We start from the raw sequence: 21,423 nt of genomic DNA, 5'->3' as shown, positions 1-21,423 counted from the left end.
TTTCAGCCAAACTGCTTTATAATTTCATCCAAACTGCTTGCGCACATCAACGATGCGTCTGCGTAGCCAGGCGCTAAAATAGAACTCGGTTCTATTTTTGACGCGTGACGCACTGCAAGTCCCGCCTCTCCCATCTCCTCATTGGTTTTTACATTTCCAAATACCCACTTGGGTGATTGAAAGCAAAATTGAGGTCCACACTCCACTCCAGTTGGTGGTGGTAATGCACTTTAAAGTTGGTTGCCAACCACCATATAAAGTCCACAGAAGAAGAAGACGAAGACTGAAGGAAGAGAGATTACTAAAACTTAACTAGGTTTCCCCTTTTATCTGTTGATTAATTGTCGGAGTTGAGAACACAGGATTTTGTGTGACTCAAAAAATACTACAAAGATCCAGGAAAAAAGTGACCTTGTGCATTTCAAGTAAAATAACCCAATGTGTAATTAGCTACCAACCGCTAGCTAGCTAGCTAAATGTCCATGAATGTTTCAAGGGTTTCGACCTGTCCCCAAATTAATATCATTTTAATATTTCAACCTGCGTGTCCTGATCGTGTCTGGTGTGGTTTGTGCGTCCTATAATGACAAGGAATGGTTGTCCATCTTCAATAATAATTCTGTTTTAGATTATTAGAGAGCACATGCTGTCTCTAATTACTTGCAGGCTGCTATCTTTTCTCTGCAGGTTGATTTTTTGCCATGGCACTGCGGTTACTTCATGAGGAAGTTAGTTTCATAACAGTCATGGATGGGCTGAGCTGAAGGAGATTGAGACCAGAGCTACAGACATTGTTGGTTGAGGGAGAATGAAGGGCCACAAGGTGTCAAGACGAACAACCGTCTGTGACTGAATATGACCAATGCAGTGGATGGTATGAGTTCAGAAGGTTCTCAGTGGTGAAGGAGAACAGTAATAACAGGTAAACAGTAATAACAGGTAAACAGTAATAACAGGTAAACAGTAATAACAGGTAAACAGTAATAACAGGTAAACAGTAATAATAACAGGTAAACAGTAATAACAGGTAAACAGTAATAACAGGTAAACAGTAATAACAGGTAAACATTAATAACAGGTAAACATTAATAACAGGTGAACAGTAATAACAGGTAACTTTGAACATCCCACGGAGCACCATTAAATCCATTATTAAAAAATTGAAAGAATATGGCACCACAACAAACCTGCCAAGAGAGGGCCGCCCACCAAAACTCACGGACCAGCCAAGGAGGGCATTAATCAGAGAGGCAACAAAGAGACCAAAGATAACCCTGAAGGAGCTGCAAAGCTCCACAGTGGAGATTGGAGTGTCTGTCCATAGGACCACTTTAAGCTGTACACTCCACAGAGCTGGGCTTTACGGAAGAGTGACCAGAAAAAAAGCCATTGCTTAATGAAGAAAATAAGCAAACACGTTTGGTGTTCGCCAAAAGCCATGTGGGAGACTCCCCAAACATATGGAAGAAGGTACTCTGGTCAGATGAGCATACTGCTAAAGCATACTGCTAAAGCAACACTTGAGTGGTTTAAGGGGAACATTTTAAATGTCTTGGAATGGCCTAGTCAAAGCCCAGACCTCAATCCAATTGAGAATCTGTAGTATGACTTAAAGATTGCTGTACACCAGCGGAACCCATCTAACTTGAAGGAGCTGGAGCAGTTTTGCCTTGAAGAATGGGCAAAAATCCCAGTGGCTAGATGTGCCAAGCTTAAAGAGACATACCCCAAGAGACTTGCAGCTGTAATTCCTGCAAAAGGTGGCTCTACAAAGTATTGACTTTGGGGGGGGGGGGGGGGGGGGGGGGGGGGGGGGGTGAATAGTTATGCACTCTCAAGTTTTCCGTTTTTTTGTCTTATTTCTTGTTTGTTTCACCCCAAAAAATATTTTGCATCTTGAAAGTGGTAGGCATGTTGTGTAAATCAAATGATACAAACCCCCCAAAAAAATAATTTTAATTCCACGTTGTAAGGCAACAAAATGGGAAAAATGCCAAGCGGGTGAATACTTTCACAAGCCACTGTAAAAAAAAATATGTTGGTCTGATGTGTATAAGGAGGAGAATCCATATGCATTATTTGTAAAATAATGATTGCCAATTGTTGACAAGCATGCGCCTGTTAAGAAACTGTGAACTGTTGGATCGATGATGAACTGAACAAATGTTTCAAAGAAATTATGGAAAAGAGGTGAAAAAAAAGTAAGGCTGCTCAGCTGATTGGTTGACATACTGTACATTGAAACATTTTGCGACTAAACTTAACAATATATATATACAATGGGGAGAACAAGTATTTGATACACTGCCGATTTTGCAGGTTTTCCTACTTACAAAGCATGTAGAGGTCTGTAATTTTTTTCATAGGTACACTTCAACTGTGAGAGACGGAATCTAAAACAAAAATCAATTAATTAATTAATTTGCATTTTATTGCATGACATAAGTATTTGATCACCTACCAACCAGTAAGAATTCCGGCTCTCACAGACCTGTTAGTTTTTCTTTAAGAAGCCCTCCTGTTCTCCACTCATTACCTGTATTAACTGCACCTGTTTGAACTCGTTACCTGTATAAAAGACACCTGTCCACACACTCAATCAAACAGACTCCAACCTCTCCACAATGGCCAAGACCAGAGAGCTGTGTAAGGACATCAGGGATAACATTGTAGACCTGCACAAGGCTGGGATGGGCTACAGGACAATAGGCAAGCAGCTTGGTGAGAAGGCAACAACTGTTGGCGCAATTATTAGAAAATTGAAGAAGTTCAAGATGACGGTCAATCACCCTTGGTCTGGGGCTCCATGCAAGATCTCACCTCGTGGGGCATCAATGATCATGAGGAAGGTGAGGGATCAGCCCAGAACTACACGGCAGGACCTGGTCAATGACCTGAAGAGAGTTGGGACCACAGTCTCAAAGAAAACCATTAGTAACACACTACGCCGTCATGGATTAAAATCCTGCAGCGCACGCAAGGTCCCCCTGCTCAAACCAGCGCATGTCCAGGCCCGTCTGAAGTTTGCCAATGACCATCTGGATGATCCAGAGGAGGAATGGGAGAAGGTCATGTGGTCTGATGAGACAAAAATATAGCTTTTTGGTCTAAACTCCACTCGCCGTGTTTGGAGGAAGAAGAAGGATGAGTACAACCCCAAGAACACCATCCCAACCGTGAAGCATGGAGGTGGAAACATCATTATTTGGGGATGCTTTTCTGCAAAGATTTAGATTAGATTTTAGTCATTTAGCAGACGCTCTTATCCAGAGCGACTTACAGTTAGTGAATGCATACATTATTTTTTTCATACTGGCGCCCCGTGGGAATCGAACCCTCAACCCTGGCGTTGCAAACGCCATGCTCTACCAACTGAGCTACATCCCTGCCGGCCATTCCCTCCCCTAACCTGGACGACGCTGGGCCAATTGTGCGCCGCCCCATGGGTCTCCCGGTCGCGGCCGGCTACGACAGAGCCTGGATTCGAACCAGGATCTCTAGTGGCACAGCTAGCACTGCGATGCAGTGCCTTAGACCACTGCGCCACTCGGGAGGTTAAGGTCCAAAGGGGACAGGACGACTGCACCGTATTGAGGGGAGGATGGATGGGGCCATGTATCGCGAGATCTTGGCCAACAACCTCCTTCCCTCAGTAAGAGCATTGAAGATGGGTCGTGGCTGGGTCTTCCAGCATGACAACGACCCGAAACACACAGCCAGGGCAACTAAGGAGTGGCTCCGTAAGAAGCATCTCAAGGTCCTGGAGTGGCCTAGCCAGTCTCCAGACCTGAACCCTATAGAAATCTTTGGAGGGAGCTGAAAGTCCGTATTGCCCAGAGACAGCCCCGAAACCTGAAGGATCTGGAGAAGGTCTGTATGGAGGAGTGGGCCAAAATGCCTGTGCAGTGTGTGCAAACCTGGTCAAGACCTACAGGAAACATATGATCTCTGTAATTGCAAACAAAGGTTTCTGTACCAAATATTAAGTTCTGCTTTTCTGATGTATCAAAAACTTGCATGCAATAAAATGCAAATTAATTATTTAAAAATCATACAATGTGATTTTCTGGATTTTTGTTTTAGATTCCGTCTCTCACAGTTGAAGTGTACCTATGATAAAAATTACAGACCTCTACATGCTTTGTAAGTAGGAAAACCTATCAAATACTTTTTCTCCCCACTGTATATACTGGTGGTGCATTTTGTGACTAAACTTAACAATATATATATATATATATATATATATATATATATATATATATATTATGGCCAATTAATCTCCATCATTCATTGAAGTTGATGGATCATTTTGATATAGCCAATAATTTCAGTAAAGTGGACAAACTGTGAAATGGAATGACAACATTGAACAGTGAACCATCATATTTGTGTATTGAAGATCTAATAATGGAAGAGAAGGATTGCTGTTATGAATTTGGTCAGGTTTGTGTGGAAGAGGTGGAAAAACGGTCGTTATTCATCAATGATAAGCCACCAGGTACAGACAAGCTAAATGGGGAACTATTGAGAATGGTACCGGAGGGGATGGCTGCCGTTTTACGGGCTCCTAACCAACTATTTTGTGTGTTTTTTCGCATTGTTTGTAACTTATTTTGTACATAATGTTGCTGCTACCGTCTCTTATGACCGAAAATAACTTCTGGACATCAGAACAGCGATTACTCACCTTGAACTGGACAAATAATTTTTCTTTAATGAGTCTGACGAGAGGGATTTTCTCCAGACACCCGACAGGGCCCTCATCCCCGTCATTCACAGTAGAAAGAAAAGGAGATATCGCGGAAGCAGATCGGGGTGCTTGGTAAGGAGCCGGTCACGAGTGGCTAATCTGCCTTTTCCATCGATACTATTGGCCAATTTACAATCGCTTGATAATAAAGTGGACGAACTACAGGCAGGAATATCCTAACAACGGGACATTAAAAACTGTAATATCTTATGTTTCACCGAGTCGTGGCTGAACGACGACATGGATAACATACAGCTGGCGGGTTATACACTGTATCTGCAGGATAGAACAGCAGCCTCGACTTGGTAAGACAAGGGGTGGCGGTCTGTGTATATTTGTAAACAACAGCTGGTGCACAAAATCAAATACTAAGGAAGTATCGAGGTTTTGCTCGCCTGAGGTAGAGTATCTCATGATAAGCTGTAGTCCCACTATCTACCAAGAGAGTTTTCATCTATATTCTTTGTAGCTGTCTATTTACCACAACAAACCGGTGCTGGCACTAAGACTGCACTAAATGAACAGTATAAGGCCATAAGTAAACAGGAAAACGCTCATCCAGAGGCAGCACTCCTAGTGGCCGGGGACTTTAATGCAGGGAAACTTAAATCCGTTCTACCTAATTTCTACCAGCATGTTAAATGTGCAACCAGAGGGAAAAAAACTCTAGACCACCTTTACTCCACACACAGAGACGCCAAAGCTCTCCCTCGCCCTCCATTTGGCAAATCTGACCATAATTCTATCCTCCTGATTCCTGCTTATAAGCAAAAACTAAAGCAGGAAGCATCAGTGACTCGGTTAATAAAAAAGTTGTCAGATGATGCAGATGCTAAGCTACAGGACTGTTTTGCTAGCACAGACTGGAATATGTTCTGGGATTCTTCCGATGTCATTGAGGAGTACACCACATCAGTCACTGGCTTCATCAATAAGTGCATCGATGACATCGTCCCCACAGTGACCGTACGTACATACCCCAACCAGAAGCCATGGATTACAGGAAACATCCGCACTGAGCTAAAAGGGTAGAGCTGCCGCTTTCAAGGAACGGGACTCTAACCCGGACGCTTATAAGAAATCCCGCTATGCCCTCCGACGAATCATCAAAGAGGCAAAGAGTCAATACAGGACTAAGATTGAATCGTACTACACTGGCTCTGACGCTCGTCAGATGTGGCAGGACTTGAAAACTATTACAGACTACAAAGGGAAGCACAGCCGCGAGCTGCCCAGTGACACAAGACTTTCAGACGAGCTAAACCACTTCTATGCTCGCTTCGAGGCAAGCAACACTGAAGCATGCATGAGAGCACCAGCTGTTCCGGACGACTGTGTGATCACGCTCTCCGTAGCCGATGTGAGTAAGACTTTTAAGCAGGTCAACATTCACAAGGCCGCAGGGCCAGATGGATTACCAGGACGTGTACTCCGAGCATGTGCTGACCAACTGGCAAGTGTCTTCACTGACATTTTCAACCTCTCCCTGTCTGAGTCTGTAATACCAACATGTTTCAAGCAGACCACCATAGTCCCTGTGCCCAAGAACACTAAGGTAACCTCCCTAAATGACTACCGACCCGTAGCACTGACGTCTGTAGCCATGAAATGTGTTACTTTTATTTCGTATTATTTTATATTCAATTTTTTAGTGATTTCTTTTTGGTATTCTTTCTTAAAACTGCACTGTTGGTTAAGGGCTGTAAGTAAGCATATCACTGTAAGGTCAACACCTGTTGTATTCGGCGCATGTGACAAATACATTTTGATTTGTTGGTAGCTCAGTTGGTAGAGCATGGCGTTTGCAACGCCAGGGTTGTGGGTTCGATTCCCACGGGGGGGCCAGAAAAAAATTAAATAATAATAATAATAACTCACTAACTGTAAGTCGCTCTGGATAAGAGCTAGATGACGTGAATGTAAATCCAGTAGAACCCAGAGTGTTCTTCTGGAAGCTTCTCTAACATCAAAACAAATGTTATTGGTCACATACACATGTTTAGCAGATGTTATTGCGGTTGTAGTGAAATGCTTGTGTTCCTAGCTCCAACAGTGCAGTAATATCTACCAATACACAACAATACAAACACATCTAAAAGTTAAATAATGGCCACTTATTTTAATTATTTAACAAAGTTATGCAACACCCCTGTGTGAAATGCTTCCCCTGTGTGAAAAGTAATTGCCCCCTTCCACTCAATAACTGGTTGTGCCACCTTTAGCTGCAATGACTCCAACCAAACGCTTCCTGTTTTTGTTGATCACATCACTGTGGAGGAACTGCTTTAACTCAGCGACATTTGTGGGTTTTTCAAGCATGAACTGCTCATTTCAAGTCCTGCCACAGCATCTAGGCCATTCCAAAACTTCAAATGTGTTATTTTTAAGCCATTTTCTTGTAGACTTGATTGAGTGTTTTGGATCATTGTCTTGCTGCATGACGTTTTATGTGGACCCCAGGAAGAATAACTGCTGCATGTGCAGTAGCTAATGGGGATCCTAATAAATTAAACTAAACACCTTTCCAGTCCAAGATCTTCTGGGTCCTGGTACCCCAATGGTGGAACGAGCTTTCCCCTGACGCTAGGACAGCAGAGTCCCTGCCCATTTTTTCTGAAAACGTCTGAAACCCTACCTCTTCAAAGAGTATCTTAAAAACACCCTGCCATTCATGAACTAAAACTCACACTTTTCCCTACTAGCTCTGACTTTGCTGAAAGCTACTTTGAGGAAAAATGCACTGTGATAAGTGGTTGTCCCACCTAGCTATCTTCAGAGGAATGCACCAGGTCTCTCTGGAGAAGAGCGTCTGCTAAATGACTAACATGTAAAACGGGTAAAACGTGACGTTAATGTCTCTGCTGCAGAGAGACAACAAAAAAAGCAACAGCCTCCTCCTCACCCCCCCCTCCCCTCCCCTCCCCTATCCTCCTCACCCCCCTCCTATCCTCCTCACCCCCCTCCTATCCTCCTCACCCCCCTCCCCTCCTCTCCTCCTCACCCCCCTCCCCTCCTCCCCTCCTCTCCTCCTCACCCCCTCCCCTCCCCTCCTCTCCTCCTCCCCTCCCCTCCCCTCCTCTCCTCCTCACCCCCCCCTCCCCTCCTCTCCTCACCCCCCCCTCCCCTCCTCTCCTCACCCCCCTCCTCTCCTCCTCACCCCCCCCCTCCTCTCCCCCCCCTCCTCTCCCCTCCTCACCCCCCCTCCCCTCCTCTCCTCACCCCCTCCTCACCCCTCCTCCTCTCTCCCTCCCCCTCCTCCCCCCTCCTCACCCCCTCCTCCCCCCTCCTCACCCCCTCCCCCTCCTCACCCCCCCCTCTCCTCCTCTCCTCACCCCCTCCCCCTCCTCTCCCCTCCTCACCCCCTCACCCTCCTCACCCCCCTCCCCCTCCTCTCCCCTCCTCACCCCCTCCCCCTCCTCACCCCCTCACCCTCCTCACCCCCCTCCCCCTCCTAGGGAGGACATGTTGGTAACTAGGCACTACAGAGTCCAGTAAAGGAAGCAACGTAATGTGTTCTAATGGGAATTGGTCCAACATGGGCTGCACCCCCCTCCCCTCCTCTCCCCTCCCTCCTCTCCTCTCCCTCCTCTCCTCTCCCCTCCTCACCCCCCCTCCCCTCCTCTCCCCTCCCTCCTCTCCTCTCCCTCCTCTCCTCTCCTCTCCTCTCCTCTCCTCTCCTCTCCTCTCCTCTCCTCTCCCCCCCTCCTCTCCTCTCCCCTCCCTTCCCTTCCTCTCCTCTCCCCTCCTCATGGGCTGCACTGCACTGTTATTTTATTGGAAAGAAACGTGAGGAGCTGGATGACTCAGAGCTGGATGACTCAGTCAGTTTATAGAACATTGAGAAAGAGGCCTACATTCAGTCAGTGACCTCAACTGTGACATCCACAGTTAGTGTTCAATACAATTAAACAAATATTTAAACAAATCATCAAATCTCAGCATAAAACCCAACGACACAAAGTATAAAACACCTCAAATAAAAATCAGTATAAAGTTTTTAAAAATGATAACTTCAAAAACAAAACTATTTTGGATCAATAAGACTGAAACATGGAGGGTTAAACAGCAACCCTTTGGGAGGTCATTCATCTGTAGACATTACAACACTGCCTCCTGGTGGTGAAACTGTAGACATTACAACACTGCCTCCTGGTGGTGGAACTGTAGACATTACAACACTGCCTCCTGGTGGTGGAACTGTAGACATTACAACACTGCCCCCTGGTGGTGAAACTGTAGACATTACAACACTGCCCCCTGGTGGTGAAACTGTAGACATTACAACACTGCCCCCTGGTGGTGAAACGACGTCTGTGTCCCAAATATTCCCAACATAGTGCACTACTATTTACCAGAGCGCTATGGGCCATGGTCTAAAGTAGTGCACTACATAGGGAATAGGGTACCATTTGGGAAGCAGTTCTGTGGTTAAGTCTATGGTCATCATCTGCAGCCTCTCATCAGGAGAACTGTAGTGATGTCATCAGGAGAACATTAGGACCTTCTGCAGAAGCCTCCGTCTGACTGGTTGCTGCGTCCTCTTGTCCGGTTTAATATCTGGTATCATCCCTGCGCTCCTCTCAGCGGTCAGCCTAATGTCCGGCCGTCTTTCCCTGACCGTCTCCAGCCCTGCCTTGGTAACGTTACGGCAGAAGTCCACTGTGACCTGGTGGAGCCCGACCCCGTGAAGCACCAGGGCCTGCAGGGTGAGGTCTGTGACCCGGACACAGTTCTCCAGACGGAGGGAGCGGAGCCGACTGCAGCTCTGCAGAACACAGATCACTTCCTGGTCTGAAATATGACCGCAGCCAGACAGGGTCAGGGACAGGAGGTTAGGACACCTGGAGAAAGGAAGGATAATTAACATTTGACATTTTAGTCATTTAGCAGGGACTCTTATCCAGAGCGACTTACAGTTAGTGCATTCATCTTAAGAGAGGTGAGACAACCACATATCACAGTCATAGTAAGTACATTTTTTCCTCAGTAAAGAAGTTATCAGCAAAGTTAGTGCTAGTAGGAAAAGTGTATGTGTGGTTATAAAGCATACATAACATGATCTACAGTAGCAATCAGATAGAGACCTGAAGGGAGGAAGGACTAGAGACCAAGGTTAAGGCTGGTACTAAGCTAACGAGACCTGGAGGGAGGAAGGACTAGAGACCAAGGTTAAGGCTGGTACTAAGCTAACGAGACCTGGAGGGTGGAAGGACTAGAGACCAAGGTTAAGGCTGGTACTAAGCTAACGAGACCTGGAGGGAGGAAGGATTAGAGACCAAAGTTAAGGCTGGTACTAAGCTAACGAGACCTGGAGGGAGGAAGGACTAGAGACCAAGGTTAAGGCTGGTACTAAGCTAACGAGACCTGGAGGGAGGAAGGACTAGAGACCAAGGTTAAGGCTGGTACTAAGCTAACGAGACCTGAAGGGAGGGTGGAAGGACTAGAGACCAAGGTTAAGGCTGGTACTAAGCTAAAGAGACCTGGAGGGAGGAAGGACTAGAGACCAAGGTTAAGGCTGGTACTAAGCTAACAAGACCTGGAGGGAGGATGGACTAGAGACCAAGGTTAAGGCTGGTACTAAGCTAACAAGACCTGGAGGGAGGAAGGACTAGAGACCAAGGTTAAGGCTGGTACTAAGCTAACGAGACCTGGAGGGAGGAAGGACTAGAGACCAAGGTTAAGGCTGGTACTAAGCTAACGAGACCTGGAGGGTGGAAGGACTAGAGACCAAGGTTAAGGCTGGTACTAAGCTAACGAGACCTGAAGGGAGGAAGGACTAGAGACCAAGGTTAAGGCTGGTACTAAGCTAACGAGACCTGGAGGGAGGGAGGACTAGAGACCAAGGTTAAGGCTGGTACTAAGCTAACGAGACCTGGAGGGAGGAAGGACTAGAGACCAAGGTTAAGGCTGGTACTAAGCTAACGAGACCTGGAGGGTGGAAGGACTAGAGACCAAGGTTAAGGCTGGTACTAAGCTAACGAGACCTGGAGGGTGGAAGGACTAGAGACCAAGGTTAAGGCTGGTACTAAGCTAACGAGACCTGGAGGGTGGAAGGACTAGAGACCAAGGTTAAGGCTGGTACTAAGCTAACGAGACCTGGAGGGAGGAAGGACTAGAGACCAAGGTTAAGGCTGGTACTAAGCTAACGAGACCTGGAGGGTGGAAGGACTAGAGACCAAGGTTAAGGCTGGTACTAAGCTAACGAGACCTGGAGGGAGGGAGGACTAGAGACCAAGGTTAAGGCTGGTACTAAGCTAACGAGACCTGAAGGGAGGAAGGACTAGAGACCAAGGTTAAGGCTGGTACTAAGCTAACGAGACCTGGAGGGTGGAAGGACTAGAGACCAAGGTTAAGGCTGGTACTAAGCTAACGAGACCTGGAGGGAGGAAGGACTAGAGACCAAGGTTAAGGCTGGTACTAAGCTAACGAGACCTGGAGGGAGGAAGGACTAGAGACCAAGGTTAAGGCTGGTACTAAGCTAACGAGACCTGAAGGGAGGGTGGAAGGACTAGAGACCAAGGTTAAGGCTGGTACTAAGCTAACGAGACCTGGAGGGAGGAAGGACTAGAGACCAAGGTTAAGGCTGGTACTAAGCTAACGAGACCTGGAGGGAGGATGGACTAGAGACCAAGGTTAAGGCTGGTACTAAGCTAACGAGACCTGGAGGGAGGAAGGACTAGAGACCAAGGTTAAGGCTGGTACTAAGCTAACGAGACCTGGAGGGAGGAAGGACTAGAGACCAAGGTTAAGGCTGGTACTAAGCTAACGAGACCTGGAGGGAGGAAGGACTAGAGACCAAGGTTAAGGCTGGTACTAAGCTAACGAGACCTGGAGGGTGGAAGGACTAGAGACCAAGGTTAAGGCTGGTACTAAGCTAACGAGACCTGGAGGGTGGAAGGACTAGAGACCAAGGTTAAGGCTGGTACTAAGCTAACGAGACCTGGAGGGAGGATGGACTAGAGACCAAGGTTAAGGCTGGTACTAAGCTAACGAGACCTGGAGGGAGGAAGGACTAGAGACCAAGGTTAAGGCTGGTACTAAGCTAACGAGACCTGGAGGGAGGAAGGACTAGAGACCAAGGTTAAGGCTGGTACTAAGCTAACGAGACCTGAAGGGAGGGTGGAAGGACTAGAGACCAAGGTTAAGGCTGGTACTAAGCTAACGAGACCTGGAGGGAGGATGGACTAGAGACCAAGGTTAAGGCTGGTACTAAGCTAACGAGACCTGGAGGGTGGAAGGACTAGAGACCAAGGTTAAGGCTGGTACTAAGCTAACGAGAACTGGAGGGAGGATGGACTAGAGACCAAGGTTAAGGCTGGTACTAAGCTAACGAGACCTGGAGGGAGGAAGGACTAGAGACCAAGGTTAAGGCTGGTACTAAGCTAACGAGACCTGGAGGGAGGAAGGACTAGAGACCAAGGTTAAGGCTGGTACTAAGCTAACGAGACCTGAAGGGAGGGTGGAAGGACTAGAGACCAAGGTTAAGGCTGGTACTAAGCTAACGAGACCTGGAGGGAGGATGGACTAGAGACCAAGGTTAAGGCTGGTACTAAGCTAACGAGACCTGGAGGGAGGATGGACTAGAGACCAAGGTTAAGGCTGGTACTAAGCTAACGAGACCTGGAGGGTGGAAGGACTAGAGACCAAGGTTAAGGCTGGTACTAAGCTAACGAGACCTGGAGGGAGGAAGGACTAGAGACCAAGGTTAAGGCTGGTACTAAGCTAACGAGACCTGGAGGGAGGAAGGACTAGAGACCAAGGTTAAGGCTGGTACTAAGCTAACGAGACCTGGAGGGAGGAAGGACTAGAGACCAAGGTTAAGGCTGGTACTAAGCTAACGAGACCTGGAGGGAGGAAGGACTAGAGACCAACGTTAAGGCTGGTACTAAGCTAACGAGACCTGAAGGGAGGAAGGACTAGAGACCAAGGTTAAGGCTGGTACTAAGCTAACGAGACCTGGAGGGAGGAAGGACTAGAGACCAAGGTTAAGGCTGGTACTAAGCTAACGAGACCTGGAGGGAGGGGGGACTAGAGACCAAGGTTAAGGCTGGTACTAAGCTAACGAGACCTGGAGGGAGGAAGGACTAGAGACCAAGGTTAAGGCTGGTACTAAGCTAACGAGACCTGGAGGGTGGAAGGACTAGAGACCAAGGTTAAGGCTGGTACTAAGCTAACGAGACCTGGAGGGAGGAAGGACTAGAGACCAAGGTTAAGGCTGGTACTAAGCTAACGAGACCTGGAGGGAGGAAGGACTAGAGACCAAGGTTAAGGCTGGTACTAAGCTAACGAGACCTGAAGGGAGGGTGGAAGGACTAGAGACCAAGGTTAAGGCTGGTACTAAGCTAACGAGACCTGGAGGGAGGAAGGACTAGAGACCAAGGTTAAGGCTGGTACTAAGCTAACGAGACCTGGAGGGAGGATGGACTAGAGACCAAGGTTAAGGCTGGTACTAAGCTAACGAGACCTGGAGGGAGGAAGGACTAGAGACCAAGGTTAAGGCTGGTACTAAGCTAACGAGACCTGGAGGGAGGAAGGACTAGAGACCAAGGTTAAGGCTTGTACTAAGCTAACGAGACCTGGAGGGAGGAAGGACTAGAGACCAAGGTTAAGGCTGGTACTAAGCTAACGAGACCTGGAGGGTGGAAGGACTAGAGACCAAGGTTAAGGCTGGTACTAAGCTAACGAGACCTGGAGGGTGGAAGGACTAGAGACCAAGGTTAAGGCTGGTACTAAGCTAACGAGACCTGGAGGGAGGATGGACTAGAGACCAAGGTTAAGGCTGGTACTAAGCTAACGAGACCTGGAGGGAGGAAGGACTAGAGACCAAGGTTAAGGCTGGTACTAAGCTAACGAGACCTGGAGGGAGGAAGGACTAGAGACCAAGGTTAAGGCTGGTACTAAGCTAACGAGACCTGAAGGGAGGGTGGAAGGACTAGAGACCAAGGTTAAGGCTGGTACTAAGCTAACGAGACCTGGAGGGAGGATGGACTAGAGACCAAGTTTAAGGCTGGTACTAAGCTAACGAGACCTGGAGGGTGGAAGGACTAGAGACCAAGGTTAAGGCTGGTACTAAGCTAACGAGAACTGGAGGGAGGATGGACTAGAGACCAAGGTTAAGGCTGGTACTAAGCTAACGAGACCTGGAGGGAGGAAGGACTAGAGACCAAGGTTAAGGCTGGTACTAAGCTAACGAGACCTGGAGGGAGGAAGGACTAGAGACCAAGGTTAAGGCTGGTACTAAGCTAACGAGACCTGAAGGGAGGGTGGAAGGACTAGAGACCAAGGTTAAGGCTGGTACTAAGCTAACGAGACCTGGAGGGAGGATGGACTAGAGACCAAGGTTAAGGCTGGTACTAAGCTAACGAGACCTGGAGGGAGGATGGACTAGAGACCAAGGTTAAGGCTGGTACTAAGCTAACGAGACCTGGAGGGTGGAAGGACTAGAGACCAAGGTTAAGGCTGGTACTAAGCTAACGAGACCTGGAGGGAGGAAGGACTAGAGACCAATGTTAAGGCTGGTACTAAGCTAACGAGACCTGGAGGGAGGAAGGACTAGAGACCAAGGTTAAGGCTGGTACTAAGCTAACGAGACCTGGAGGGAGGAAGGACTAGAGACCAAGGTTAAGGCTGGTACTAAGCTAACGAGACCTGGAGGGAGGAAGGACTAGAGACCAACGTTAAGGCTGGTACTAAGCTAACGAGACCTGAAGGGAGGAAGGACTAGAGACCAAGGTTAAGGCTGGTACTAAGCTAACGAGACCTGGAGGGAGGAAGGACTAGAGACCAAGGTTAAGGCTGGTACTAAGCTAACGAGACCTGGAGGGAGGAAGGACTAGAGACCAACGTTAAGGCTGGTACTAAGCTAACGAGACCTGGAGGGAGGAAGGACTAGAGACCAAGGTTAAGGCTGGTACTAAGCTAACGAGACCTGGAGGGAGGAAGGACTAGAGACCAAGGTTAAGGCTGGTACTAAGCTAACGAGACCTGGAGGGAGGAAGGACTAGAGACCAAGGTTAAGGCTGGTACTAAGCTAACGAGACCTGGAGGGAGGAAGGACTAGAGACCAAGGTTAAGGCTGGTACTAAGCTAACGAGACCTGGAGGGAGGAAGGACTAGAGACCAAGGTTAAGGCTGGTAGTAAGCTAACGAGACCTGGAGGGAGGAAGGACTAGAGACCAAGGTTAAGGCTGGTACTAAGCTAACGAGACCTGGAGGGAGGAAGGACTAGAGACCAAGGTTAAGGCTGGTACTAAGCTAACAAGACCTGGAGGGAGGAAGGACTAGAGACCAACATTAAGCAATGTGACAATGACAGCCTGATTCACACAGTCTTCTCTAGCCAGTTGATGTTGAGATGTGTCTGTTACTTGAACTCTGTGAAGCATTTATTTGGGCTGCAATTTCTGAGTCTGGTAACTCCAATGAACTTATCCTCTGCAGCAGAGGTAACTCTGGGTATTCCATTCCTGAGAACATTGACTGACCTTCATGTCTTAAAGTAGTGATGGACGGTCATTTCTCTTTGCTTATTTGAGCTGTTCTTGCCATAATATGGACTTGGTCTTTTACCAAATAGGACTATCTTCTGTATACCCCCCCACCTTGTCACAACACAACTGATTGGCTCAAACGCATTAAGAAGGAAAGAAATTCCACAAATTAACAAGGCACACTAGTTAATTGAAACGCATTCCAGGTGACTACCTCATGAAGCTGGTTGAGAGAATGCCAAGAGTGTGCAAAGCTGTCATCAAGGCAAAGGGGTGGCTATTTGAAGAATCTCAAATATAAAATATATTTTGATTTGTTTAGCACTTTTTTGGTTACTACATGATTCCATATGTGTTACTTCATAGTTTTTATGTCTTCACTATTATTATACAATGTAGAAAATAGTAAAAATAAAGAAAAACCCTTGAATGAGTCGGTGTTCTAAAACTGACCCGTAGTGTATATAAACAGAAACAGACGTAATTACTCACACGGTACAGACGCGTTCCAGGAAGCTGCTGACCAGACTCTCATGTTTTCTACAGAGATCCTTCTGGAACTGATTCTTCATCCAGTCCTCTACGTTGCATACCTTGACCCTGGAGCTGTGCCAGGTGACAGCCAGATAGCGCAGCGACGGTCCTAACACATAGTTATCTCTCCTCAGCTCAGAGGGGGAGCGGAACAGAAGCAGTGACCACAGCCTGGGGTCCAGGTAGACCTGTCTGAGCCGATGGCAGGTCAGGGAGAGAGACCTACAACTGTCTTTATCCAAGTAGGAGAGGAGGTGGAGGAGACACTCCTGGTTCAACTGGGTGATGGTGAGGTCCACAGTAGGCTGGATGAGCTTGGTGGTGCTGGGGTCCATGGTGGAAGGCTGCATGGTGAGGGGACGCCAGGCAGACAGAGACACAGAAAGACTGGCTCCGATGGACAGAGAGAGAGAGAGAGAGAGGCCTCGGCTGATCCTCCAGAACCCCAAGGTTTACCACCGACCAGCTGCCACCAGGCTACAATGAAGGCAGCAGCAATGGACTGTATTGTCCTGCCTGGATATATGATGCCTTCTCAGGCCAGGCTGAGAGCTGAGAGCAGGGTGGGGGGGCTGGAGGGCAACACGGCTGCTGCTGGACATATAAGGCTGTGGAATGGAGGTTATTTTGGGAGGGAACAACTGTTTGGTGGAGCTGTCAGAGATAGGAGTGTGTGAGCTAAGACACAGACACACACCCCTCTCTCCCATCTGTCATCTGTCACTACTGTTGCCTCCGCAGGTTCTGGCTCTCTGGACAGGGACAGATGTTTACACTAGTGCATAGGCCCAGAATCTCACACACTTACAATACCAGTCAAAAGTTTGTACACACCTACTCATTCAAGGGTTTTTCTTTATTTTTGACAATTTTCTACATTGTAGAATAATAGTGAAGACATCAAAACTATGAAAGAACACATATGGAATCATGTAGTAACCAAATAAGTGTTAAACAAATCAAAATATATTTTAGATTTTAGATTCTTCGAAGTAGCCAACCTTTGCCTTGATGACAGCTTTGCACACTCTTGGCATTCTCTCAACCAGCTTCACCTGGAATGCTTTTCCAACAGTCTTGAAGGAGTTCCCACATTTGCTGAGCACTTGTTGGCTGCTTTTCCTTCACTCTGCGGTCCAACTCATCCCAAACCATCTCAATTGGGTTGAGGTCAGGTGATTGTGGAGGCCAGGTCATCTGATGCAGCACTCCATCACTCTCCTTCTTGGTAAAATAGCCCTTACACAGCCTGGAGGTGTGTTGGGTCATTGTCCTGTTGAAAAACAAATGATAGTCCCACTAAGCCCAAACCAGATGGGATGGCGTATCGCTGCAGAATGCTGTGGTAGCCATGCTGGTTAAGTGTGCCTTGAATTCTAAATAAATCACAGACAGTGTCACCAGCTTTTTATTTTCTTTCGAAAACAAGGACATTTCGAAGTGACCCCAAACTTTTGAACGGTAGTGTATATATATATTTATTTGTTCCTATTTTATTTATTTTTAATTTTTAATATACTGTGCTTTACTCAAACCAGTGAATATCACTTATTATAATGAGATCATTAACTATCAGCTCTTGGAATATCCAGGGCCTGTACTCTTCACATTTTGGCTATAAAACAACAAATCCAGAATTTGTTAAAAAAAACGTAAAGGGACAGGACATCATAATCCTACTGGAAACATGGTGTCGTGGAGACATTGTTATTCAGTGTCTCTCAGGCTATAGAGAAAGTTGACTACCATCAATCAAACATAAACATTTTAAACGGGGCTGGGACTCAGGTAGAATCATCATTTGCCATAAACAGGACTTTTAGTGCTGAATTAAATGAAAAAAGGTACTAACCACATTTGGCTAAAACTTAACAAAGGTACAATCTATTGTGACAGTGATGTATACAGACAGTGCATTCGGAAAGTATTCAGACCCCTTGACTTTTTCTACATTTTGTTTCGTTACAGCCTTAATCTAAAATGGATTCAATTGTTTTCTTCCTCTCACCAATCTACACCCCCCATAATGACAAGGTAAAAACTGTTTTTTAGAAATTTTTTATTACAAATAAAAAACGGAAATATCACATTTACGTAAGTATTCAAACCATTTATTCAGTACTTTGTTGAAGCACCTTAGACAGCGATTGAGTCTTCTTGGGTATGACGCTACAAGCTTGGCACACCTGTATTTGGGGAGTTTCTCCCATTCTTCTATGCAGATCCTCTCAAGCTCTGTCAGGTTGGATGGGGGGCGTTGCTGCACAGCATTTTTCAGGTCTCTCCAGAGATGTTCGATCGGGTTCAAGTCCGGGCTCTGGCTGGGCCACTCAAGGACATTCAGAGACTTGTTCCGAAGCCACTCCTGCATTGTCTTGGCTGTGTGCTTAGGGTCGTTGTCCTGTTGGAAGGTGAACCTTCGCCCCAGTCTGAGGTCCTGAGCGCTCTGGAGCAGGTTTTCATCAAGGATCTCTCTGTACTTTGCTTCGTTAATCTTTCCCTCGACACTGACTAGTCTCCCAGTACCTGCCACTGAAAAACATCCCCACAGCATGATGCTGCAACCACCATGCTTCACTGTAGGGATGGTGCCAGGTTTCCTCCAGACGTGACACTTGGCATTCAGGCCTGGGCGGCAGGTAGCTGGGCGGCAGGTAGCTTAGTGGGTAAGAGCGTTGTGCCAGTAACCGAAAGGTCGCTGGTTCTAATCCCCGAGCCGACTAGGTGAAAAATCTGTCGATGTGCCCTTAAGCAAGGCACTTAATCCTAATTGCTCCTGTAAGTCGCTCTGGATAAGAGCGTCTGCTAAATGACTAAAATGTAAATGTAAAGGCCAAAGAGTTCAATCTTGGTTTCATCAGACCAGAGAATCTTGTTTCTCATGGTCTGAGAGTCTTTAGGTGCCTTTTGGCAAACTCCAAGCGGGCTGTCATGTGCCTTTTACTGAGGAGTGGCTTCCGTCTGGCCACTCTACCATGAAGGCCTGATTGGTGGAGTGCTGTAGAGATGGTTGTCCTTCTGGAAGGTTCTCCCATCTCCACAGAGGAACTCTGGAGCTCTTTCAGAGTGACCGTCGGGTTCTTGGTCACCTCCCTGACCAAGGCCCTTCTCCCCTGATTGCTCAGTTTGGCCGGGCGGCCAGCTCTAGGAAGAGTCTTGGTGGTTCCAAACTTCTTCCATTTAAGAATGATGGAGGCCACTGTGTTCTTGGGGATCTTCAATGCTGCAGAAAGGTTTTGGTACCCTTCCCCAGATCTGTGCCTCAACACAATCCTGTCTCGGAGCACTATGGACAATTCCTTCGACCTCATGGCTTGGTTTTTGCTCTGACCTTATATAGACAGTTGTGTGCCTTTCCAAATCATGTCCAATCAGTTGAATTTACCACAGGTGGACTCCAATGAAATTGTGGAAACATCTCAAGGATGATAAATGGAAACAGGATGCACCTGAGCTCAATTTTGAGTCTCATAGCAAAGGGTCTGAATACTTAGGTAAATAAGGTATTTCTGTTTTTTATTTTTAATACATTTGCAAACATTTCTAAAAACCTGTTTTCGCTTTGTCATTATGGGTATTGTGTGTAGATTGCTGAGGATTGTTTTGTATTTAATCCATTTTAGAACAAGGCTGTAATGTAACAAAATGTGGAAAAAGTCGAGGGGTCTGAATACTTTCCGAAGGCACTGTATGTGCAGCTTATGCTCCTCCTTCAGATTCATCATATTATGATGATCAGTTTTTAGACAAAATCCAAACAGAAATCATTCAATTTCAGGCAGAGGGTAAAGTGCTTCTTTGTGGAGATTTCAATGCGAGAACAGGTTCTGAGCCTGACTACACTGATGGGGGAGGTAACCACCACATATTGGACACCCCTCCTTGTACAGTAGCCCTATTATAAATAATAGAAACAGTCCTGACCAAAAACAGGAAGGAGTTAGTGCATCTCTGTCGAGCCTTAGACCTGTACATGCTTAATGGTAGAATCAGAGGGGACTCTTTAGGTCAGTTTACTTACTACTCAGCTCTTGGGACAAGTGTAGTCGATTATGCCATCACTGACATGGACACAGACAGATCATTGTGTTTCTGAAGAAATTAACCAGCAATACTCATGAAAAAGAAACAGCCCAATAAACTCTACAACATGAACCAATCGTACAGATGGGCTCCAAACAGTGCAGAGAAATTCATTGAAACTTTGAAACATTGAACTCAAATGAACTGATGAACTCTATACAGGTCTTCAATAACTCACAATACCAAAACAATAAAGAAGGTGTCAATTCGGCTCCTTGAAACATCAATTGCATTTTCCAAAAAGCAGCATCAAAAGCAAATTTGAGAAAACCAAAGAAATACAACATCAGAAACAAAAAACAAAATGTTTCTGAAAAATGATTTGATAACGAATGTAAAACAATTAGAAAACACCTAAGACAAATATCAAATGAAAAACATAAGCAGCAAAACAACCCGGAGCTACGCTGAATACTTTGAAACTCTGAAACAGTATAAACATACACTGAAACGCAAGAAATTGAATTATACCAATAAGACACTTTATGAAATTGAAAACGCAATAAACCAAAATCAGTTCTGGGACATGTGGAACAATTTAAGCATGACAAAGCCACAATAATTAGCCATACAAGATGAAGGAATTTGGAAAACTTATTTTGATAATCTATTCAAAAATATCCCTCAGAAAGGCTTACAATATTACCAATTAAAAATTTAAGAAAAATGTAACATCCTTGAATCAGTCATTAAAAACAACCTAAATCCATTAGATTACCCAACAACCCAACAAGAACTACATGAAAAGCTCAAATCTATAAAAACCAAAGAAGGCTTGTGGTCTAGATAACATCAGAAATGAAATGCTGAAAAACAGCAGACCTGAGTTGCAAAATGCTGTGCTTAAATTGTTCAACATAGCTCTTATCCAGAGCGACTTACAATGATGATGGTAGTTGTAGCACTGATGTAATGGTGAGGATGACAGTTAGTTAGTTATAAGTTAGTTATAGTGGTGGTAGTAGTAGTAGTAATGATGATGGTAGTAGGGGTGATGGTAATGATAGCAGTTTAATGATGGTGGTGGTAGTAGTGGTATGGGTGGTTATGGTAATGATAGCAGTTTAATGGTGGTGGTGGTAGTAGTAGTAGTAATGATGATGGTAGTAGGGGTGATGGTAATGATATCAGTTTAATGATGGTGGTGGTAGTAGTAGTAATGATGATGGTAGTAGGGGTGATGGTAATGATAGCAGTTTAATGGTGGTGGTGGTAGTAGTAGTAGTAATGATGATGGTAGTAGGGGTGATGGTAATGATATCAGTTTAATGATGGTGGTGGTAGTAGTAGTAATGATGATGGTAGTAGGGGTGATGGTAATGATAGCAGTTTAATGATGGTGGTGGTGGTAGTAGTAGTAATGATGATGGTAGTAGGGGTGATGGTAATGATATCAGTTTAATGATAGTGATGGTAGTAGTAGTAGTAATGATGATGGTAGTAGGGGTGATGGTAATGATAGCAGTTTAATGATGGTGTGGTGGTAGTAATAGTAGTAATGATGATGGTAGTAGGGGTGATGGTAATGATAGCAGTTTAATGATGGTGTGGTGGTAGTAATAGTAG

At 46.0% G+C, this 21,423-nt stretch overlaps 1 protein-coding gene across 1 annotated transcript; it reads right to left on the bottom strand.

Moving 5' to 3' along the window:
* Positions 1-9,233: 9,233 nt before the first annotated feature.
* On the bottom strand, positions 9,234-16,109 carry fbxl22 (F-box and leucine-rich repeat protein 22; the record flags this gene model as incomplete). Its single annotated transcript, XM_084200498.1, has 2 exons — positions 9,234-9,591; positions 15,733-16,109. The coding sequence occupies 2 exons, from the start codon at positions 16,107-16,109 to the stop codon at positions 9,234-9,236; spliced, it is 735 nt and encodes a 244-aa protein (XP_084056624.1).
* Between the last annotated feature and the right edge of the window lie 5,314 nt (positions 16,110-21,423).

Source organism: Coregonus lavaretus (assembly GCF_964263955.1).
Source record: "Coregonus lavaretus genome assembly, contig: HAP1_SCAFFOLD_515, whole genome shotgun sequence".
In the NCBI taxonomy this organism is placed as follows: Eukaryota; Metazoa; Chordata; class Actinopteri; order Salmoniformes; family Salmonidae; genus Coregonus; species Coregonus lavaretus.
Note: the sequence above shows the minus strand (reverse complement) of the source record. Positions and strands in the feature narration are given on the sequence as shown.